The sequence below is a fragment of the Ambystoma mexicanum genome, chromosome 14 (genome assembly GCF_040938575.1).
Source record: "Ambystoma mexicanum isolate Mex_15411 chromosome 14, UKY_AmexF1_1, whole genome shotgun sequence".
Classification (NCBI taxonomy): Eukaryota; Metazoa; Chordata; class Amphibia; order Caudata; family Ambystomatidae; genus Ambystoma; species Ambystoma mexicanum.
In genome coordinates this window covers 48,186,294-48,211,142 of record NC_090940.1, presented here as the reverse complement: position 1 = coordinate 48,211,142, position 24,849 = coordinate 48,186,294, and the positions used below count along the sequence as shown (strand labels likewise).

General features: G+C 48.1%; 1 protein-coding gene across 4 annotated transcripts in view; it reads right to left on the bottom strand.

Moving 5' to 3' along the window:
- PRKD1 (protein kinase D1) overlaps nt 1-24,849 on the bottom strand; it is a 1,050,331-nt gene that overhangs the window by 281,605 nt on the left and 743,877 nt on the right. For 2 of the 4 annotated variants that reach the window (XM_069638504.1, XM_069638507.1), the window contains one exon: nt 18,668-18,691. The exons of the other annotated variants lie outside the window; for them this stretch is intronic. In XM_069638504.1, the coding sequence (XP_069494605.1) occupies nt 18,668-18,691 (24 nt within the window). The remainder of the gene's footprint in view (nt 1-18,667; nt 18,692-24,849) is intronic. 4 annotated transcript variants of the gene reach the window in all.

The window sequence follows — 24,849 nt, the reverse complement described above, 5'->3', positions numbered from 1 at the left end:
TCGGTTTGAGGGTGGTGGCTGGTCGAAAGTCTCACATCAATTTGAGCTGACCGACAGCAACTTCGCCAAAAATGAGAAATAAATTGACTACCTCGATCCGAAATTAGAACTGAAGGAAAACCGTGCAGTCGGACAATGTTTTCGAGAAATTCTCGGGCCAGAGTTGCTGCTGTTGGTAAGCTTTTGAGTGGAATGAAATGCGCCATCTTGGAGAATAGGTCCACGATTACTAGGATCGTATTGTATCCGGAGCATGGAGGTAGATCGGTGATGAAGTCCATAGAAAGCGTATGCCAAGGGCGAGGCGGGATGTCAATAGGGCGTAAGAGGCCGGCTGGTTTTTCCTTTTGACTCTTGTTTTGGGCGCATACTCCACAGGACATTATAAAGTCTCTGATATCTTTTTTCCAAGACGGCCACCAGAAGTAGCGCTTGATCTTTTCCGAGGTCTTGGTCATACCGGGATGTCCTTCCATTAAAGAATCGTGATAACAAGAGATTACCTTTTTCTGTAAATCTGTGCTGGGCAGGTATAACCGTTCTTGGAAATATAATAGGTTGTCCTTCACCGTAAAGTCCTTTCCCTGCAGATGCCAATTCTGAATGTCTGCTGGAGTTACCAGTAGCCTGGCTTTATCCTTAACTTCCTCTATGTATTGTGTGGCGATTACACCTAGAATTCTTTGTTCGGGAATGATAGGTACAGGTTTAGGATTGATCAAATGTTCTTCCACTCCCATCCAAGAAAGGGCATCAGCTTTACCGTTTTTTGTACCAGGTCGATAGGTAATTATGAAGTCAAACTCGGCAAAGAATAGTGCCCAACGGAGTTGCCTAGAGGATTGAGCTTTTGCGGTTTTCAAATATTGCAGGTTTCGGTGATCTGTAATCACAGTAACGGTGTGTCGGGCCCCCAGAAGATAATGCCGCCAAGCCTTAAAGGCGGACTTGATAGCTAGAAGTTCCTTATCAGTAATAGTGTAATTGATTTCAGGAGGCGAGAATTTGCGGGACCAAAATGCCACGGGATGCAACTGATTGGTTACTGGGTCCTTTTGTGATAGAACTGCCCCCATGGCAAGGCTCGAAGCATCAGTTTCAACGATGTAGGGGAGTTCTGGGCGAGGATGTTTTAAGATCGGTGCAGAGATAAATCTAGTCTTCAAATTCTGGAACGCTTGTTCCGCCTCGGTAGACCATTCAAAACGTTTGTTTTTCTTTAACAAGGCGGTGATGGGCTGGACTATTCGAGAGAATTCGGGGACAGTTTCCGATGAAGAATAAACGAGGATGTTGTCAATGTAAACAACAACACACACATCTATGAGGCGGCTGGGGCATTGCAAAAGTCCGAAGGGCATGACCTGATATTCAAATAGCCCATACTTGGTGCGGAAGGCCGTCTTCCATTCATCACCCTCTTTTACTCGTACCAAGTGGTAGGCTCCTCTAAGATCCAGCTTTGTATATATGCATGCTTTTCTGACTTGGTCCAGGAGTTCGGGGATCAAAGGTAACGGATATCTATTCTTAACGGTGATCTGGTTCAGGGTGCGATAATCTATACAAGTTCTAAGGTCCCCTTCTTTTTTTGGAACGGAGAACAAAGCTGAGGAAGCAGGGGACTTGGAAGGACGAATAAACCCATTCGCTAGGTATTGATCCAGGTATTGTCGGAGGTGAAGATTCTCAAGCTCGGTGAGGGCATAAATTCTACTACAAGGAGGAGTAGATACAGGTATCAGGTCTATCTGGCAGTCATAAGACCTATGAGGAGGTAGAGAGTTAGCCTGATCCTTCCGGAAAACATCTTGGAATTCTAGGTATTCAGGTGGTAACTGAGGAGTCTTCGAGGAAATTGCTGCCAGTGCAACACCAGGTCGAGGGTGACAAGTGGAGACACATTCTGGAAACTGAACCGTTCTTGCTCGCCAATCGATCTGAGGATTGTGCTTCTCTAACCAAGGAATTCCTAGAATAATCTGGAACTGGGGGGCCTTGATCACATCGAACACGATCTTCTCATGGTGTCCATCTTGACTTACTAGCGTCACTTCTTGGGTGGTATGCGTTACTGGTCCGGAGGCTATCTCCGTACCATCCACCGTAGTAATGACGTCCTTTACAGCCTTTGGACAAAGAGTCAGATTCATCCTCAAAACCATTTCATGATCCACATAATTGCCGATGGCACCGCTGTCGACGTAAGCTTCAATTGCATGTAATCGATCCGGATGTTCAGGGCTAATGAGGACCATAGGTATCACGAAATGCGAGGTCACGGAACTGGTTTTAACGCTCGGCAAGAGGACCTCTATTCTTGTCGGGCGAGGTCGTTTCCCTGCTCAGAGTTTGTGACCCTGGTAACTGCAGCTCCTACTGCCTTCTTGGCTGGTTTCACCGGACAGTCTCGAAGAAAGTGCCCCGAGTTTCCACAATAGAGGCATAATTGCAGCTGTTTTCTCCTTTCCCGCTCCTTTTGTGTTAGTGGTCCTTTCAGGCCCCCTATTTGCATGGGTTCCCCGGAGTCTACTCCTTTGGTAGGAGTTGGTGGTTTGGAAAATACTTGAGCATCAAACTTGGAACGATCGGCCTTCCTGTTCTGCAGTCTGTGGTCAATTTGAACGACTAAGTCAATATAGTCCAAACAGTCTTGCGGGGGATTCACTACTTGGGCTAACACATCTTTGAGCTCTCCACGTAGACCTCTATAAAACAGCGTAATCCTTTTGTCCTCAGGCCATCGAGTTTCCACTATCAGTCTGTTGAAAGACGCAATATAAGCCAAAAGGTCTTGATTACCCTGTCGCAATGAAAGGAGATCATTGTCCAAGGCCTGCCCCTGTGAATGTCTTGCAAACAGTTTTTCCATACTGAGCTGAAAAGCTCGAAAATCATGGAGAACCGGATCATCTTGATTAACTAGAGGGATCGACCAGTCTGCCGCATTGCCACTAAGGTACGAAAGCACGAAAGCTACCTTAGCTTGATCAGTTGGAAAGGCTGCTGGCCGGCATAAGAAGTGCAACCGGCACTGATTAATAAATACTGCAAACCTCTTTGAGTCACCAGAAAATCGTTCGGGCGGAGCCAGAGGTACATTCCCAGTTAGGTTGACCTGCACTGGGTTCGTAGAGGATGTTGAAGGAAGATTTGCCCCTGATGCGGGTAACAGAGTTTGTCCGGCTTGTGACTGTAGCAATTGTCTAGCGAGATTGTCTGTTCGCTCCTTGGAAATAATAAGTTCCCTTCTTAGAGCATTTGTTTCCTGACGGGCTGCATGCACTTCTGCTCTTCGTTCCCCAAGTAACTGGGCTAGCTGGTCGGTGTCCGAGGTTTCCATAGCACCTGGGTGGGAGTTTTGCGATAGGCTTTGCGTTCTGTAACGCTCACCTGATTCCCGCAGAGGCGCCAGTCTTGACTGGGTGAATGCCGTATCTTCAAAGGTGATGTGTAACACATGGTTGGCTCTTTGGGCTGGACCTCTGTGCACTGTATGTCTGACTCGAAGAGTAAGATGTCTGCAGATAGAAAATATGGGATTAATGAACTGGGGTTATTGGGTGCCTCTCTCCTCTTCCCTTTCTCTTCTCCTGTAGAACCCCAAAGGTTAACACCCTCACCTTAGGTAAGTGAACGCCGAGCTCTCCATCTGCCTCGGGGCAGGGTGCCGTAACCAGTTTCTTCACTGGATAAGGGTGCAGGCCTCTTGACCTCAGAGGACTGCTGTCCGTCGTTAACTGCACGAACGGTAAGTTCTGGGCACTTCAAATGTCTTAAAAGTCTTTTGTAATGATATCTCTTGTTTTGCAGGGTTCGGGCGATGGCGGATGGCGGGCTGATGAGAGTTGAGGATCGAACCCACGTGAGGAATAGAAGCGCCTGGAAGCACGTAAGTAAGCGCTTGTAGCCTGCTTCACGATGCGCACTAACTGTCCCTTTTATCTTGCAGGTACAAGTTCGGAGCTTTAGAGAAGCTGAAGGGTGCTGGAATACCCACTGGATTCGGCGTGGGAAGGAGTAATGGCACGTGAGTAATAAAGTTGGCCAATGTCTTTAAACGCACCTTCTTTTGTCTTTCAGATGCGGGATGCAGCGCCGAAGGCCTCCGGAGCGTGCGAAGAGCTGGTAAGCTTTTGTCTTTCAGATGCCGGAATGCAGTGCGAAGACCTCCGGAGCATGCGAAGAGTAGGTAAGCCTTTGTCTTTCAGATGCCGGAATGCAGCGCGAGGCGTTGTTGACAGCCGATGGACCAGGTAAGAGATGCGCTGCCACTGAAGACCGTAGTGCTAACCTGTTCTTTCTTTGTCTTTACAGGTGCTGCTGAAGACTGGATTCCAGGATGGTAAGCCTTTGTTCCCTTAGGCCCAGGATCAGAAGCAGAAGACACGATGAGCGTTCTGCTGCAGAGAATGCAGAATAACGCAAAGCAAGATTCATCCATCGGGTGTGGTTTAAATAGCCTCCTGTAGTGCTTAGGTGTCTCCTTCCACAGCCACGCCTAAGAAAAGAGTTCCTGCTTTCCAGAAGAGTTCCAGTGTTCTGAACCTAGGGAGTGGCTCCTGCCCCACCCAACAGGAAAAGTAGTCCCAAACAGAAGAGGATCAGGGGTTCAACTGGCAGGTAAGTAAGCAGCATGGTCTGCTGCAGGTAAGTCCACCCAAGCATTATGAGGCTGGCGCTTCCAGCGCGGGGACTGGGCATCTTTATGAGCCTGGTGCCACTGGCGCCAGGACAGGCTCCAAAAGGTCCCAATTGGGACTGGCTGGCACTCGGAACCGGGGTTATGGGTCTGCTTCCAAGGGGGTCGGGCAAGTCCTGATCTTTTGGAAGCAGAGATCATGACATGAAGTTCCACGGCCTCATGAACAAAATGGCCGCCAGCCGCGTGTACGGCTCGCAGCCACGGCGTGAAACGAAACACGAACGTTCCGTATCATGGAGAAAAAATTTCAGAATGCCTTTCACCGCCGGGCCCGGGCATCCGTCTGCACTCGTTGCCACTGTTGGGGGTGTGTCCTGGCCCCCCATGCGTGCCCGTGAGCCCCCACACTAGACACATCACACATGACACACGTCTATCTAGTTTGGGCTCCCCGGTCGCTCTGCTGCGTCCGGGAACACCCCGTTTATTTAAACTGCACGCGGCGACGTGCAATGTCACGCCGCCGCGTGCGCGTCCCACACGGGGCAGCGCCACACATGGCATCCTGAACCCTCCCATGTGTAAGTGCAGATACCGCACAGTCACACAAGCCTCTCTAGTGACTCACTGATTAATCTGTGTGTTGGGAAACTGAATGAACGTCCACGTGCTTTCCACCATTCCATGTACTGAGGACACCGTGTGGCCGGGAAACGTGTAGAAGGATGTGGAGTACATCCGGCCTTGCTCACCTGACCTGTGCTGTACATTCTGCTCCTGAGCTGCTTTACATCCATTCATTAATCACTAATGGGAGGCCTGGCAGACTGAGCCACACACACACCTACTCCATTTACCTTCTGCAAGGATTGCCCAGCTTTCCAACACTGTGACATGTGGTCTCAGGAGTCAGGTGCTGTCCTTACATCCAAGTGTGAATGTTGCTATGCTGGCCATTGCATCCCAGTTGCTGCTCCGTGATTGTTGCAGCCCACTGCAGGATTGTTGTTATGCCGATTTCAGAATCTTAGTTGCTGCTCCTGGTTTGACCAACCCACTGCAGGATTGTTGTTAAGGCGATTTCAGAATCTCAGATGCTGCTCCTGGGTTGTTGCAGCCCACTGCAGAATTGTTGTAATGCTGATTTCAGAATCTTAGATGCTGCTCCTTGATTGTTGCAGCCCACTGCAGAATTGTTGTAATGCTGATTTCAGAATCTTAGTTGCTGCTCCTGCCCACTGCAGGATTGTTGTTATGCTGATTGCAGAATCTCAGATGCTGCTCCTGGGTTGTTGCAGCCCATTGCAGAATTGTTGTAATGCTGATTTCAGAATTTTAGTTGCTGCTCCTGGATTGTTGCAGCCCACTGCAGAATTGTTGTAATGTTGATTGCAGAATCTTAGTTGCTGCTCCTGGGTTGTTCCTGCCCACTGCAGGATTGTTGTAATGCCGATTTCAGAATCTTAGATGCTGCTCCTTGATTGTTGCAGCCCACTGCAGAATTGTTGTAATGCTGATTTCAGAATCTTAGTTGCTGCTCCTGCCCACTGCAGGATTGCTGTTATGCTGATTGCAGAATCTCAGATGCTGCTCCTGGGTTGTTGCAGCCCACTGCAGAATTGTTGTAATGCTGATTTCAGAATCTTAGATGCTGCTCCTTGATTGTTGCAGCCCACTGCAGAAATGTTGTAATGCTGATTTCAGAATCTTAGTTGCTGCTCTTGGGTTGTTCCTGCCCACTGCAGGATTGTTGTTATGCTGATTGCAGAATATCAGATGCTGCTCTTTGATTGTTGCAGCCCACTGCAGGATTGTCGTTAAGCTGATTGCAGAATCTCAGATGCTGCTCCTGGCTTGTTCCAGCCCACTGCAGGATTGTTGTTATGCTGATTGCAGAATATCAGATGCTGCTCTTTGATTGTTGCAGCCCACTGCAGGATTGTTGTTATGCTGATTGCAGAATCTCAGATGCTGCTCCTGCGTTGTTGCAGCCCACTGCAGAATTGTTGTAATGCTGATTTCAGAATCTTAGATGCTGCTCCTTGATTGTTGCAGCCCACTGCAGAAATGTTGTAATGCTGATTTCAGAATCTTAGATGCTGCTCTTGGGTTGTTCCTGCCCACTGCAGGATTGTTGTTATGCTGATTGCAGAATATCAGATGCTGCTCTTTGATTGTTGCAGCCCACTGCAGGATTGTCGTTAAGCTGATTGCAGAATCTCAGATGCTGCTCCTGGCTTGTTCCAGCCCACTGCAGGATTGTTGTTATGCTGATTGCAGAATATCAGATGCTGCTCTTTGATTGTTGCAGCTCACTGCAGGATTGTTGTTATGCTGATTGCAGAATCTCAGATGCTGCTCCTGCGTTGTTGCAGCCCACTGCAGAATTGTTGTAATGCTGATTTCAGAATCTTAGATGCTGCTCCTTGATTGTTGCAGCCCACTGCAGAAATGTTGTAATGCTGATTTCAGAATCTTAGATGCTGCTCTTGGGTTGTTCCTGCCCACTGCAGGATTGTTGTTATGCTGATTGCAGAATATCAGATGCTGCTCTTTGATTGTTGCAGCCCACTGCAGGATTGTCGTTAAGCTGATTGCAGAATCTCAGATGCTGCTCTTTGATTGTTGCAGCCCACTGCAGGATTGTCGTTAAGCTGATTGCAGAATCTCAGATGCTGCTCCTGGCTTGTTCCAGCCCACTGTTGAATTGTTGCTATGCCAATTGCTGATTCCCAGTCCTGCTCCTTTGTGGTTGCAGCCCCCTGTTTGATTTTTCAAAGACTGATAGCTGAATCCCACTTGCTGCTCCCTGATTGTTGAGGCCAGCTGCCTGATTATTGATATACTGATTGGCCATTGAGTTGTCCTTCAGATGATGTATGTTGATTCAGCAATGGACTTTAATGACATGGCATGACATGACCAGTTGATTGATGATGTCTGTCTTTATGTTTTGTATAACCTTCATAATATTATATCTGTATTTCTTACCTAACATGTTAAGTATATTTATTGTCATCTGTATTTGATGTGTTGATAGTTGTATAAATTCTGAGAACTAAATAACAACTAAATAAATAAATAAATAAATAATAAAGACATACTGATTGCTGTATCCCTTATATACTGTTGGCTGATTGTGGGATCCCTTAGCGGACCCACACAGAGCAGTTTTTGCACCCCACATATATATCATTGCATCCACCATTAAGATATTAGGTTATTTTCTTTCCATTGGCTGCTAATTGATTTCTTGACTGCTGGGTCATTTATATTGCTCCTGGCATCCTTTGTGATGGCTGATACATTGAGCGTCAGACCCCTTAGGCTGCTTTGTGATGGCTGATACATTGAGCGCCAGACCCCTTAGGCTGCTTGGTTGCATACAGTGCTCTGTGATTAGTGCATGCTTTGAGATGGCTGATACATTGAGCGTCAGACCCCTTAGGCTGCTTGGTTGCATACAGTGCTCTGTGATTAGTGCATGCTTTGAGATGGCTGATACATTGAACGTCAGACCCCTTAGGCTGCTTTCTGATGACTGATACATTGAGTGTCAGACCCCTTAGGCTGCTTTGTGATGGCTGCTACATTGAGCGTCAGACCCCTTAGGCTGCTTTGTGATGGCTGATACATTGAGCGCCAGACCCCTTAGGCTGCTTGGTTGCATACAGTGCTCTGTGATTAGTGCATGCTTTGAGATGGCTGATACATTGAGCGTCAGACCCCTTAGGCTGCTTGGTTGCATAGAGTGCTCTGTGATTAGTGCATGCTTTGTGATGGCTGATACATTGAGCGTCAGACCCCTTAGGCTGCTTGGTTGCATACAGTGCTCTGTGATTAGTGCATGCTTTGTGATGGCTGATACATTGAGCGTCAGACCCCTTAGGCTGCTTGGTTGCATACAGTGCTCTGTGATTAGTGCATGCTTTGAGATGGCTGATACATTGAGCGTCAGACCCCTTAGGCTGCTTGGTTGCATAGAGTGCTCTGTGATTAGTGCATGCTTTGTGATGACTGATACATTGAGCGTCAGACCCCTTAGGCTGCTTGGTTGCATACAGTGCTCTGTGATTAGTGCATGCTTTGTGATGGCTGATACATTGAGCGTCAGACCCCTTAGGCTGCTTGGTTGCATAGAGTGCTCTGTGATTAGTGCATGCTTTGTGATGGCTGATACATTGAGCGTCAGACCCCTTAGGCTGCTTGGTTGCATACAGTGCTCTGTGATTAGTGCATGCTTTGTGATGGCTGATACATTGAGCGTCAGACCCCTTAGGCTGCTTGGTTGCATACAGTGCTCTGTGATTAGTGCATGCTTTGAGATGACTGATACATTGAGCGTCAGACCCCTTAGGCTGCTTGGTTGCATAGAGTGCTCTGTGATTAGTACATGCTTTGTGATGGCTGATACATTGAGCGTCAGGCCCCTTAGGCTGCTTGGTTGCATACAGTGCTCTGTGATTAGTGCATGCTTTGTGATGACTGATACATTGAGCGTCAGACCCCTTAGGCTGCTTGGTTGCATACAGTGCTCTGTGATTAGTGCATGCTTTGTGATGACTGATACATTGAGCGTCAGACCCCTTAGGCTGCTTGGTTGCATAGAGTGCTCTGTGAATAGTGCATGCTTTGAGATGGCTGATACATTGAACGTCAGACCTCTTAGGCTGCTTTCTGATGACTGATACATTGAGTGTCAGACCCCTTAGGCTGCTTTGTGATGGCTGATACATTGAGCGTCAGACCCCTTAGGCTGCTTGGTTGCATACAGTGTCTCTAAATCCCCATGGGTAGCCGGTGCAGGCCCTTTTCCCACTTGTGCACCCCATTTATTGATTTCTAATCTACAGATTGTTGTAGCTTCCTCCTTGATTAATGCAGATGGAAGACTAGGTGCTGCCTCTTACTCACTGGTTGGGGCACCCACATATTGATTACTGGGCGCCTTTGCATGCACATCTAGCCCACAGCCCTATGACCCCTCCTTCCTACACTAAGCTTAAGCAGGCCCTAAATTACTCTAGCCTTGCCTTTCAGAAGAGCCCGATCCAAAGACATCACCAACATTTCCCCCTTCTTCCTTAAGTCAAATTTCCTAAGATCACACAGTTCATCACTAAACACTGTCTTTATACCAACCTGCACGCCAGCTAGGACGACAATCTCAGCCCTAAGAGGGGCCTTCTCAGCCTTTTCAAAGATCGAACCAACATACAACAGGACACTTGTTAGAAACTCCCCTGGTGTCCAATAACCTGGAAGAGCCCCCTCAAACCCACCAAAAGACAGAACACAGGCATGCAACCAACTGCTCTTGTCCATGCTCTCCCCATATCACAACGCGGCATGGATCTTTAAAATGTGTTTGCAAAGAACAACCCGACTGACCTTTCATCACTGAAACCTGGCTAACAGATGACCACGCTGCAGTACTTAAAAAAGACGACCTTGGATTAAAAGATCAAGGTCGCCCACCTGTAAAGTGCTTGACTGAATGTCGGCCTCGCTGGCTGTGTGGGGGCTGGAACGGATCACTTTATCAATATTCATCCCTTTCGATCTTATGATGATATCACTCTCGCGGCTCCGAAAGCCGTGAGAAAAAATAGGGAACACTCGACCAACTCCAGCGCAAGATTTACTTAATAAGATTACAATTGATCCTTCAACCCTCATGTTCGGCTGACTTTAATTCCCTCTCGGCGGCCCTAAGTCGGATCTGCGACACGGTTCCGCACTTCAAGAGGTGTGAGCTGGTAAACCTTCTTTTCCATGGCTTATGACCTTAATTAGCTAAAAAGGCAGACAAGTTGTGGGGAAAAGATAACATAGATGAACTCCTAGTGAGGGTATCAAATATTTGTACAAATTAGAAGTCTATTTTTGAAGCCAAAATACTTTTTTACAAACCTTTTCCAGGTGCTTCTTAAACCTACTTGAGGCCAATCACCCACCCTGATTTCTCAGGAATAATGTGATGCATTAAATTACTATTTTACTGCCAAGGTTTCCGCGATTCAGTCAAACACTTTAAACCACAGGAAAGTGGTAGAATGCAGGCACTACTTTTTCTGTGTGCGATGTTGCTCTCTGTCCCATTACATTTTCACACAGTACTTCCAATGGATATCCTTCCATTGTTTAAAAAGTTACGCCTCCCCTTATCATTGGGAACATACTTTCCTTGCCATGGCAGCCAAACGTTTGCAGTGATATTTGCTAGCCTCAGGATACATTTTCGGAATAAATCTCTCGCCGAAGGCTTCATTCCTCAGATTTGAAAAGCATCTGTGCTTGCCCTGCTTCTCAAGAAGCCTACCCTGGACCCTACAAGTACAACACCCAACGTTAGCAATCCTTTCCGTGGTTTTCAAAAAGCCGGACACAGAGGGTACCACCCCAACTATAATCTGTATGAGAATACCTCACCACTAGATGATTTTCAGCCTGGGTTTACCCAAATCATAGGATAGAGACAGACCCATTGTCGGTCTTGGACGATATCCTCACTAACGATGACCAGGGGAAGCTGAACTACCTGGTAATGCTTGATGTCTTGGTGGCATTTAATGCGGTGGATCACAAGAGTCTTCCCCCTCCCCTCGCTGGTGTAGTGGGCGCTTCCAAGCACCCCATCTGATGGTTTCAATCCTTCTTGATGGTGAGATCACGAATGGTCAGTCTGGGTTCTTTCTCTTGATCCAAAGCGGTGGAGGGCTGTGGTGTACCTCAAGGCTCAACACGGACACCCGTCCTCTTTAATATTTAGAACTGTCCTTGTTTGTCAATCGTTGCTACACAAGACCTAAGCTTGTTTTCTTATGCAGAAGACACGCAGGTGTATCTTAGAGGCAGCAGTGGTGACTCTGATCCTAGCAACATTTGTTGTTGCTTGGATGAAGGGTGGCAATGGATGCCGGAGAATGGCCTCCAGCTTAATCCAAGTGAAACAGAAGTTATTCTCCCTGGTCCTAAATATTGGTTGCTGTCTCGCCTTCAAGCCTCCCCAACTCTGCCGCTTTTTGGACTGTTCTCATCTCACATTAAGAAGATCAGGAATATTGGCATCTCTTGGCAGTCAGATCTGGACATGGCCCCCCCCAAATTGAAGAAGTGACCAAACCATTTTTTTTTAAAACTCCAACCTTTATGACTTTATCCTTCCCTCTTTGGGTAAAGATGTTCACGTCAGGGAGGTTGGCTCTGTCATCAATTCAGAAGTGCACTCTGTCAACGCCTGGTGTCTGGGGACCATGGAGTGCCAGCGTCATCGTCATCATCGCCACAAAGTGCAGAGTGCACTGATCCACCTGCTTTTTGGGCTTGCAAGATTCAAACCTATTTCCCCTGCGAATGAATGCTGAATGGCCCACCGTTTAAATCAGAGCTGTCCAACTCCAGGCCTCGAGGGCTGGAATCCTGATGGGTTTTCAGGCTATCCATCAGTAATATTATGAGGAAAATGTGCATACATTTAGAATCATTGTATGCAAATGTGACTCATGCATATTAATGAGGGGTATCCTGAAAATCCGGCATGGATCTGGCCCTCAAGGCCTGGAGTTGGACAACCCTGGTTTAAATGCAGGAGCGTTCGCCAGGTGCTTTGTCGGGATGCTCATTTGTTACACAGTGAGGCGCCTAGCTACTTGGAATCCCGGATCCAGCGCTATGAACCACGCCGCCGCTTGCGATCTCAGTAACTATTATTGGCAGGAATTCCGAAATCGAAGTTCAAAACCAGAGGGGGCTTAGGGGTTACGGTTTGCAGTGGCTGCTCCCCATCTTTGGAGTCAGTTGCCTGTTGCCCTGCGTGTGATGCACCATTCTCTGCTATTTCCTTAGGCCCTTCAGATGCGTGTATTTTGTTGATGCTCTGCCGGTGTTTTCTAGCTGACATTCTCACTTTGATGCAGTTTGGTCTGCCTGTTGGCACATTACAATTTCAAGGCAAGGGCGCAGGAGTTGGCTGCTGGAGGGGGACTTGCTGGGGACATCGGATCCTTTCCAGCCTTTCCTGCGTCAAGCCACGCCCCCAGGGCCATAAAGATGCAGTTGCACACCAATTGGGTGAAGCCCACGGCAAAGGCGCAGGTGTCAGGGGCTCCAGTGGGGGACTGCTGGGGCCAACAGATGCATTTCCGCATTGACTGCTTCAAGCCACGCCCCCAGGACCATAATGACCGTCCCGCATCCACAGGGTGAAGCCTGCGGCAAGGGTGCGGGTGTTAGGCACTGCAGGGTGTTGGGTGGAGGCAGCACTCCGTGGCAGAGCAGAACGACTACCCGGGCTGAACCGGCAGCTGGATGAGGTGAGAGGCCAGAGTGGGTTGGGGGAGTGGGAGAGCAGGCTGGACTGCACGGAAACTGAAAAGGGCATTGCTCTAAAACGCCATCCCCCACCCACATAGCAAGGTGTGGTATAATCAAAAAAGGAGCTATCACACGAGCGCCCCTCACCATCACTGTACATCTGCACTCCATGGCTCTGTCCACTCCACCTGCCCCGACCTTAGTATCCCAACGAAAGTTTGTAATGGTGAAGCGCAAAATTAAAATTAAACTGAATAGGTTTGATAATGGGTGATGTAATGATAATGGCAGCCACGCCCCGGGGTAAATCACTAGCCCCAGATGCCCCAGAGGAACTTTGGCCCAAAGCAATTGTAGGGCAATTCACAGCAATCAGACCAAGAAAATACAACCCACTAAGGAAAAAGACTAGGTGCCCCCACAGTTGAGAAAGACGAGAGTTTTATTTTATATACAAAATGAAAAGACGACAGGGTATTATAAGTCCACTGCCACAGAGCTCCCCGATGTCTTCCGTACAAGATTCAAGTTATAAACACAAATTGTCAACCATGACGTAATTGATATACAGTGTTAAAACCCCACTCTCATTGGCTACCGCCTATACACATGCTAATGATTATATATGTACATATATAGGCTTGGGAGGATAGCTAAGAATCAAAGCACTCACCTTGGAAGCAAGACGACACGGAGCAACACAGGTTCGAACACCGGATCCGCGGTTAGAAACCTCTGGGTATTAAGCGCGTTATAAACAACCAATTACAATATGTCCCATTCTCCAATTGGTGTTGTTGTATTCTCGCTCATCTTCACCACACACGGGTGACGTCCTCATCCATCATGGAATGCTGTAGAGCAATTGGTTAACATCAACTGGCACCACCCTACCTTTAATCCTAACCACGTGACTTGCACCTGGTTATCAATATGAACTCAGTGGGACTCTTCGAAGTCAGCCTGGTCCTTGCGGATAAAGCAACCGTTTTCTCATCCCAGCCACGTTGGTGCCCCCATCATGCCCTCCCCACTGTATGGGCAACATTCTTAGCTCTCCTTGGCACAAAACATAGATCATGTTGTTCTCTGTTGTCCCCCTTTATCAGTTCCCCTCACCAAGAGTGAGCCTAACATCTCACTAATCCATCCAGTTCACAAAGGATTTAGAGCCCAGTTCCCTGCACATCTGGTAAATAGAATAGAGTAACCGTCATTCTGGGGGGCTATAATGCCTTGAACCGTGGCTCATGTTTTGGCATCCTAAGACCTCTGCCTTCACTCACAGGAATACCACCTTGGTACAAGACTGCAACCCTTCACTTAATTAGTTCAATGGCCTAACTCAGGGTTGTCCAACTCCAGGCCTTGAGGCCGGATCCTGACGGGTTTTCAGGATATCCCACATTTATATTCATGAGAAGAAATTTGCATACATCTGGAATCTTTGTATGCAAATTTATCTCATGAATAACTGATTTCTGTGAAAACATGGCCTGCGAGGATTCAAGCCTACTCGTAGAAGCAGTGTTAGTTTGTGTTATGACTGTTGTGTATATATACGGACTATAGCTTACATAATTCAATTGCCACACTACTGATTAAGTACCCCTTTTCTGATTCCCTACTCCCGCCAAATATAACACACACCCTCCCCTACACCATCCCATGCTCATTTCCGTAATTTAATATAGTTTTAGCAATCTAAATCGTCTAGGAGGGGCGGTGGTCTGAACGTGCATCCCAACACTGGTGAGGCACTGGGTGGCGCCAAAGATGATCTTATGATGTTTGCCCCGCTTGATGCCCCACACCTAATACCTGATGCCCCGATTACTTTTAACTGGCCCGCCTCTACCATTGGGACCACCAACCCCACTAACACCAGTGGGGAAGAAACAGCGTCCCAGCTGGCCTGCCTAGGCCTACTACCCCCGATTTACTCGGACTCTGCAGAAGTAGACGGATGATCAAAAATAGCACTAAGGAAGAAATTGACACATCAATCCCGAATAAAGTCATGCAAGGCAGCCCAGTCGCCCGCCGACATCGCGCTACAGTTCTGCGCATGGAAAATGGGGACGGGGGACACACTGGCTGTGCTGCTACCCTCAGAGAGACTAGTGCTCTCACGCCCAACATTGCCCAGACGTATACCACGGAGGGCAGTTTGGATGTGCCAAGCGGGGCCCCCGGCCCTACTATCGCTCTTCTGCAGCTGCCTATCCAAAGGCAGAGACTATCTGTAACACCATCTCTTGATCAGGAAAGGGAAGGGGTTCTTGTGACTAGTGGGTGCCAATGCAGTACGGCCCCCGGGGAACGGTTCTATGTCATGTTTCTGCATTTTAAAGCCCGAACACAAAAAAGACTGATTTCTTTTGCCCATTTTTGTGTTGTCTTTAAAATGTGGAAATAGTACATACTGCCCTCTCCTTCCATACCCCCACCCTCTCCAACTGATTCTCTCGTTAATCGTGGGGTTTAACCCCCGAACCCTCTATTTCCACATCCACCACCCCTTCCCGCCTCAACACACGCATACTCCCCACACATACGCACACAGACACATACGCACACACAGACACATACAGACAAAAACTCACCTCTCACTCCCACAATGACTCACGGAGGCTCACAGAGCCTGCCAGCCCCTGCGCACACTCGTGTGAGGCAGGGGAGTGACAGATCGATTTAGAAAGACCGCTCTATGCAGTCACGCAGCGGTCTTTCTAAATCGATCTTTTCCTGTCGGAAAAAAAAACTATTCCTCCTCCTCTTAGGAGCAGAGCTTTCAACTTGTTCGGAGGGTTCTATGGGAAAGGCAAAACCATCGGATTTAGCGGCTCGTAACAACACTGCTGGCGCAAGTTTAGTGCGCACTAAATTAGCGGTTACAGAACCTGCCCGTGCAAATAGTGAGAGCATCGGGCCCAAAAGTGATTTGTTTGAAAAGGGGGCCCAGACAATAACCCATATTGGTTCCTTCTTGCCTAAACTAGGTACCCCGAAACATAGGGTGTCTGCATCCCCCCAGAAGTCCACTAGGCCGGTAGATTGCGTACCACGCAGTAATCTTCGGGTCGGCAAAATAGCTATGAGGGAGGACCAGGGAAAACCCAATTGTTACCCCATGGACTCATTACAGTATCCAGACTTGGAGCACAGCATGGGCAGGGTAGGATAACCAGCAATATGCATGTGGGGTGCATGGGGGGGGACTATTTTTTCCCAAAGTCCCCAAACTGCTGCTAAATTGTCCCGAATCTAGGGACGCACTCGCAAACAAGTGCGTGAATTGCCTTTGCACAGTGCGAGGCTGTACATCTGCAATCCATGAGGATATTATAAGGGGTACTAGATCTCACTGCCAGGCAGGGGTCAAGTCCTAGAAATACAAGTGGGGGACTCATCAACAAACGCAATGGGATGTGACGTTGCCAGAAATTAGCATATCAAGGTGAAATATGCACATTTCATTAAATTCACTTTGCATTACCACCCAAATTTCACAGGACGAAGGGCATTTGCCTTTCATAAAATCAACACACTCACAAAACCAAGAGAGGATATTTTCTTCTAATAATGTTTTTGAAAACGTTAAAAGGTGTGCATGTTTTAAACTCCAAGAACTAATACAAATGTTTTCCCTGGAACGTGCAGTCCCGAAATGGGACATTTCACCTTTAGCTGTTGTTATTTTTCATCAGGTTATATAGTGCACTGGTGAAGTGTCCAGCCTACAAACGGTTCCATGTGTTAAAATCGTGGCAAAAATGGCCGTGAACACAAAATATCGCGGCAAAAAGGCTGTGGTTTTGCCGCCGCAATCCATGTAAAGGATGTGGGGACACCCCCGCAACCCCCGGACCCATTATACCATTTAAGGGGAGCGGGGGACACCCCCGCAACCCCTGGACCCATTATAGCATTTATTGGGAGCGGGGGACACCCCCGCAACCCCTGCTCCGCTTAAATGGTGTAATGGGGTACACCTTTAGAGCAGCAAACCACAGCATTTTTGGCATGATTTTTTGTAAAGGCGACATTTTTGCCGGAATTTTATCACTGCATACCCTACAAACCTGACGACTGTGGTTCGATCCCTGATCGGCTTTACTTCACAAGTTCATGCAAGACTTTTAATGTTTCTCATTTTAGCTGGGGGGGGGCTGAGTCCACCCTCTGAAAAAAGTGTACCCTCAACTTTAGCCGTGCTGCCAGGGTGAAAGAGGTGTTGACACAATAAAAATGGAATTCTGGGAATTGAGGGTAGCCAATGGGATTCCGGGTTTGGATATGAAATCCCCACACCCCGTGATGGCCCCCTACCCAGTAGGAAGTTTTGGAGGGGGCCTTAGTACCAAGATGCCCTCTCTGTGGCATGCTCTCCTGGTAAAGCTGGCTCTCCATAACAGTGCACCACTCTCTCTGTGGAGCAGACGTAGGGTCTCTATGCTAGACTGCGCTGTTCCTGGCCTAAAATTATGTTAATTGATGTACGTTATAAATTCGTAAACCAAAAGATCGAATGACAAAATTACGATCACCACTTGGTTGTATTTTCTACTAGACCGAATGCACACTATTTGATATTTTCGTCCAATCCTGATGTTAATGACAGCATAAGCTTCCGTGCAAAGGGCTGCCGTGCAGCACCCCGTGCTTTTAATCAGATGTGAAATCAAGGGGGCGTGGGCTTAATGTTGGCAATAGCCTAAATAATGGTATCAGTGGCCTAAAAGGGGCTCCGCCTCACCAGAAATGTACTCCATGAGGCCGCTCGGGGCCATCTCAGCATGGTTTCTCCTGGTACGCTTTGCATACAGCCTACATTTAGAAGTTCATTTCTCTGGGGTTTGTAAATGAACCACTCGCTCTCTCGGTATGGAAACAATTCAATCAGTGGGTAAACCCACTTCGTTCTGTGAACAAATCACCCATGAGAAAGGGCAGGGTGGCAAAGAGAGATGTGGTTTCCCGGCAATTTGCATAAAACCAAAGAGCATTCTGGGAAGAATGACTACAGAATTGTATATGTGAAATGTGTCTGTGCTAGTCATTCCAGCATGAAACCCTTCTGAGCAAGTAAGGCACACTGGGCTCTCTGCCCATTTCATTTGCCGCAGCACTCACCCTAACAGTAAAGTGTCTGAAAACCACGTACCATATAAACCGTGCTGGATGTGGGGTGCACATCATCCTATTGGATGGGGAAGCGCCTGTGTGGGTCCGCCCACGCATTGGGTGATTTAGAAGAAGAAGAAGGTTTACAGATGTGAGGCTTGGGCTGTTTGTCTTGCTCACAGGCTGTCTGGTTTCTCTACACTTTTCATAGTACTTATCCATTACTCACGGCATCCTCATCAGTGGACTGGGCTTTCATACTGACGAGGGGGCACATCCGAACATACCTGAATGACAAGTGTTCTCTTCAAAATTGAAACGTGACAAGGGGGGTTCACATCCCCGTAGTGCGCTATATCCCCCTACCCCACGCGCTCTGAAGTGGCAGTGGACATACACATGTTCTAACCAGTAACATGCAGACCATGTGTTTTGTCTTGTCTCAGGCACTTGACATGCTAATGGATGTGGCCGTGTAGGCAGATGAATGAATGGGGATGAAAGCCCCCCCCACCCCCTGTACAGCCAGCATGCCTGCGGGTGGGGGCCACCAAGCGGCAGAGTGAAGAAGGTACATACCTCAAAGCCAGGGCTGCCAGGAGACTGGGGCAGGGGCAGGAAGGTGGAAAGGAGGAAGGGGGGAGACAAAAAGACAGAAAACAGGGTTATTGTTCCAACACATAATACCTGCCCTATCACCGGCAAGCAAGATCCGGAACATCATGCACGGCATGCTTCCGGCGGGTGTGATTTCTTGTGGATTCAAGATCATTCCCCAAAACATGACTGGACTTCTCAGTGAGTACTGATCCCACGCTCGAGACACCCTTCCAGGTGTATCTGCTGGACCTGGGACCCCATGCCACCGCCAGTGTGTAAAGAGGCGAGGGTCTCCCAACAAACTCACGTGTGAGATCCATGTCATCGCTGTGGAAACATCATAGGAACCTCTCCTGATTTGTTCAATATGTGACACCGGGGAGGAACACAGACATGTTCTGCAGACAAGCCACCCCGGTGAGAGGCAACTCAGCCAACCGGCGTGATAAATAACATCTGTCAAAATGGAGACATCAATACATTCTCAAGGAATGATGTGAACACCAGGATGCTTTCAGCTTCTTACATAAGTGCTGTGGGCTTCCATGCAGACAGTGTGTGGCCCTCCGTCGATTGACTGCAATCTATAATAAGAGACGCAAGAGCCTACCATATATCAGTAACTGTCTACAGAAGCAACGAATGAGCCAAGCATTTCTAGTGGCCGGGGGACGGTATTCCACAGAGATGCGATGCGAGTACCTAGCTTACAATGATGGCAGTGCATGTCGATGATGTGTAAACCCCCAAAGATCCAGAGAGAGGGACCGAATTTCACAAGGAGAAGGCATGAATCCAAATCCTAAAGCAATGGTAGTACGGACAAAAGGTGTATACGCCCCAATGGGTCCTTAACCAGAGGCATTGTTATCTATCCCATCGAGACGTGAATCCCTATCTTATATCAATGGTAGTCTGTACAAAAGGTGTATATGCCCCAATGGGTCTTTAAACAGAGGGATCGTATCTATATTATCGAGACGAGAGTCACTATCTTATACCAATGGTAGTCTGTACAAAAGGTGTATACGCCCCAATGGGTCCTTAAACAGAGGGATCGTTATCTATATCATCGAGACGCGAGTCCCTATCTTATACCAATGGTAGTCTGTACAAAAGGTGTATACGCCCCAATGGGTCCCTGAACAGAGGGATCGTTATCTATATCATCGAGACGCGAGTCCCTATCTTATACCAATGGTAGTCTGTACAAAAGGTGTATATGCCCCAATGGGACGTTAACCAGAGGCATTGTTATCTATCCCATCGAGACGTGAATTCCTACTTTATATCAATGGTAGTCTGTACAAAAGGTGTGTAATCCCCAATGGGTCCTTGAACAGAGATATCGTTATCAATCCCTTTGAGACATGAATCACTATTTTAAATCAATGCTGGGGGGTAGAGATGATGTGTGACCCACAAATGGTCCTGGAATTTCTAGTGGGAGAGGGGCAGTATTCCGCAAGGATGAGATGTGAATCCCTCTTTTACACAAGTGGTTGTGTGAGGAGGTGATGTATGAAGCCTCAGAATTCCTGGAATGGCTAGGGGCAGGAACATTCCACCAATATGAGATGTTGATTCCCGGTCTTACGCCAGCGGCAGTGCATGCCAATGTTGTACAAGCCCACAAGGGTCCTTGAACAGAGGTACTGTTAGCTATCCCATTGACACATGAGTTCCTATTTTATATCGATGGTGGTGCGCAGAGATGATGTCTGACCCACAAATGGTCCTGGAATTTCCAGTGGGGAATGGATGCTACTCTATAAAGATGAGACGTGAGTACCTCGCTTACCTTGATGGTAGTGTGTGCAGAGATGATTCGGGTCACCGCAATGATCTGGATTTCTTTTGGTATATAGGTTTCATAATCCAACTAGTTGGGACGCATGGCCCCTATCTTATATCATTGGCTGCACGTAGAGATGAAGTGGGGAAGGGACGGCACTCCATAAAGATGAAACGTGAGTACCTCGCTTACCTCGATGGTAGTGCGTGCAGAGATGATTCAGGTCACCGCAATGATCTGGAATTTTGTTTGGTATATAGGTTTCATAATCCAACTAGTTGGGATGCATGCCCCTATCTTAAACCATTGGCTGCACGTAGAGATGAAGTGGGGAAGGGACGGTACTCCATAAAGACGAGACGCGAATCCCTATCTTAGATACAGAAGTGGTCTATGAGCCAGTAATGACATGTCCAGTAAACAGAGCGACATTACTACACAAGCACGAGGTGGGAGTCCTTAAACATTACCCATGATAGCTCACATTGATGACGTATAATCTCTCCATGGATCCGGCGGTGTCTGCAGTGGGGATCGTCTAGACATGGTGCATGTAGGTAACCGATAAGCTCCGTCGCCTATCAACGTGTTTCCACGCAGATACTGTAAGGGACTTCCATGATTTTGGAATTTCATGCACAAGAACCAGGATCTTCCAGAGGGATAAGGTTTCCATCCCTATTTTAGACATCTGATATGTGCATGTGCCGGTTACTGTGTTTTGATCGACGCAATTTTCGCCGATGCACTTTTCACCCCGGAAGTTTTTACTGATTAAAAAATCTCTCTATATATGTGTTATGTGTTTGGGTAGGTGTTTTGGAGGTGGTGGGTGAGGCGTGGGGCTGGGGGGGTTGCGCGGGGTGAAAACACCACAGCGACGAAAAATGTGGCGATTAAAGTAACATGAATCCGCGTGTGCACACGAGCCATTTTGTGCGCGCTGCCTCGATGAATTGTCCGAAGATTAACTGTCAGCCTCAGGGATGATTGTCAGGAGTAGAATAACTTTGCTAAAAATGTTGGGAGGGGACATGACATCTGATGAAAAGGTGCCCCAGCCAAATGAATGGGGACAAAATGGTGTGCCATAAAAGTTGGGGGGGGGGACAAATATCCCCGGGCCCCCCAAAAATTACGCCCATGATTGTCATAGAGTTACTGAACGCAGCTGAATCCCCATCTTGGATCCACACTACTCCATTCCGAGGGTAGAGTACCAATGGTTCAGGCACTTCCTGTACTAGTGTAACGGTGTCCCATAGAGATGCGATGTACGTCCTTGGTTGTGGCCCAACCCTGTTTACTGAGAAGCCAGAGTCACACAAAAGTAGGCACGTCATATGAGACGCCCATGGTTCTACAGACAGATGACAAGGAAGTCTGCGTGTTAAATATTTTATTTGCTATAAAGAGGAACCTGTGGTGGCCGCCATCTTGTTTTAGATCGCCCCTGCACATCTGCATTTGAACTACATGCGGATCTACAGAGATGACCCGTGGCTGCCATCAGAAATGACTGGTAGTCCACCATGATGGCATGCCATTTGTGCATGCATACACCACTCACGACGAGAACATATGCCGGGGTAACGCCAGCCGTGTCCATGCAGACCTCCGCTACATTGTGACGACTGAGTGCCAAGTGGCAAGCGGTAGTGCCCCGTCAGAAGAAATGGCTGTCCAATGTGAGGGTACGCAAAATAGGCCTGCCTCAAAAATGTTTGAATGTGAAACGAGCCATTTAGAATACCTTCAAAGAAACACCACTGACCAACATAGAGAAGAGACAGGCACAGCTATGTCCGAGCTTTGCCAGATAAGCCCCATCTCTGTGCTGTACAGTGACCACACATGCGGCTCATGCCTGAGAATGCGGTAAGGGGCATTCCCACAGGTAGCTGCAAGAGGACCAACAACCCCAAGACTTTGCTGCATTGACTTCCACCAATGGTAAGGTTGGTGAGGCCATTTGTTTGTGCCGCTGAGCCACGTGGCACAGGCGCTGCCAGAACAAAGATATCCCTGAACTATGGTGTCTTGGTCTGTGAAAAGAAAGCCATCATGAAGTGTCCTCCAACAAGAGTCTTCTGTTAGCAAACAGAAAGCACAAGGGAAGGACTGGACATGGGGACATGAACGAGTAGGGGGCTGGACAAGCAGAAAGCACAAGGGAAAGACTGGACATGGGGACATGAACGAGTTGGGGGCTGGACAAGCAGAAAGCACAAGGGAAAGACTGGACATGGGGACATGAACGAGTTGGGGGCTTGACAAGCAGAAATCACAAGGGAAAGACTCGACGAGTAGGGGGCTGGACAAGCAGAAAGCACAAGGGAAAGACTGGACATGGGGACATGAACCAGTTGGGGGCTGGACAAGCAGAAAGCACAAGGGAAAGACTGGACATGAGGACATGAACGAGTAGGGGGCTGGACAAGCAGAAAGCACAAGGGAAAGACTGGACATGGGGACATGAACGAGTAGGGGGCTGGACAAGCAGAAAGCACAAGGGAAAGACTGGACATGGGGACATGAAAGAGTAGGGGGCTGGACAAGCAGAAAGCACAAGGGAAAGACTGGGGACATGGGGACATGAACGAGTAGGGGGCTGGACAAGCAGAAAGCACAAGGGAAAGACTGGACATGGGGACATGAACGAGTTTGAGGGCTGGACAAGCAGAAAGCACAAGGGAAAGACTGGACATGGGGACATGAACGAGTAGGGGGCTGGACAAGCAGAGAGCACAAGGGAAAGACTGGACATGGGGACATGAACGAGTAGGGGGCTGGACAAGCAGAGAGCACAAGGGAAAGACTGGACATCGGGACATGAACGAGTAGGGGGCTGGACAAGCAGAAAGCACACGGGAAAGACTGAACATGGGGACATGAACGAGTTGGGAGCTGGACAAGCAGAAAGCACAAGGGAAAGACTGGACATGGGGACATGAACGAGTAGGGGGCTGGACAAGCAGAAAGCACAAGGGAAAGACTGGACATGGGGACATGAACGAGTAGGGGGCTGGGCAAGCAGAAAGCACAAGGGAAAGACTGGAAATGGGGACATGAATGAGTAGAGGGCTGGACTGATCATTGAGCTGGTGTGTTGGTGCATCCAGGGCAAGTCAAACGCTAGATAGGAGACATCCTAGATCCATAGGAGAGACGTGCGATTGGCCAGTAGCGCTCCAGGCAGGCGAGCGCCACCATAGCCCACCCATTTTGAGACCCCTTGAGGCTTGACTGCTTGAAGAACCATATTTGTCCCTCGACCCATGGCAACATTCTCTCTGACCTCACAAATAGGTGGGGGAGGACATTCTAGATCTGCCTACGGATGGACAGTGGACATACTGCAACAACTAAAAGTGCTGGTGAGGGAAGACATCTTTTTTTACTTTTATAATAATACGTCTATTGTGATTTAGGGCCTCATTACACGGTAGGCGTAGAACCATGGCGCAATTAGCGCCATGGTTCATGCCAGTAAAATACCGGCACCGCCTTGGTGGAAAGGGGAATTACCGCCACATTCCAAGGTTGGCGGGGCGGTAATTCCCCCTTCCACCATTGCCCTTCCTCATTCCCATTTTTGCCCTATCGGGCATAATGGGAAAGGGGAAGCTGCTAATTACGGCACCGCAAATTGCGGTACCGTAATTAGCACCCTGGGTCCCTTTGCGGGTTGGTTTTTAACGCCTGCAAAAAGCAGGCGTTAAATTCCCCAACCCGCAAATGGACCTCGTAGTAAGGTGGTAAGGATTTACCGGTATCGGTAAAATACCGGTACCAGTAACCCCTTACCGCCTACCGTGTAATGAGGCCCTTTGTCCATAATTTGACATTTACACAAAATGAAAGATGTAAAATACAATACAGTAAAATACGATACAGGACAATACAATATTACAATACTACAATGCGATACTTAATTACAAACTTCCCCGTAGTGTGTAATACCATAGCTAGTATCTTCATAGAAGAGTCAATAATGAGTGACTAAATAAGAACACATAGGGCCTCATTACGAGGTAGGAGGTAAGGGATTACCGGCACCGGTAAGGGTGCCGGTAATCCCTTAGCTCCATATTCCGAGGTCCCATATTCCGGGTCCCCAGGTGTTAAGGACGGGACCCACTAAGGGACCTCAGAGCTAATAACAGTACTGCAAATTGCGGTACCGTTATTAGCTACTTCCCCATTGAGTCCTATGGGGGCCAAAATGGGAATGGGGAATGGTTCTCAGAATGGGGACTTACTGGGACCTCCAAGGTTGGAATGACCCGGTAAGTACCATTCCGAGAACCCGGATCCGGTATACGGTAAGGGGGAAAGCCTTGGTGCTAATAGCACCATGGCTACC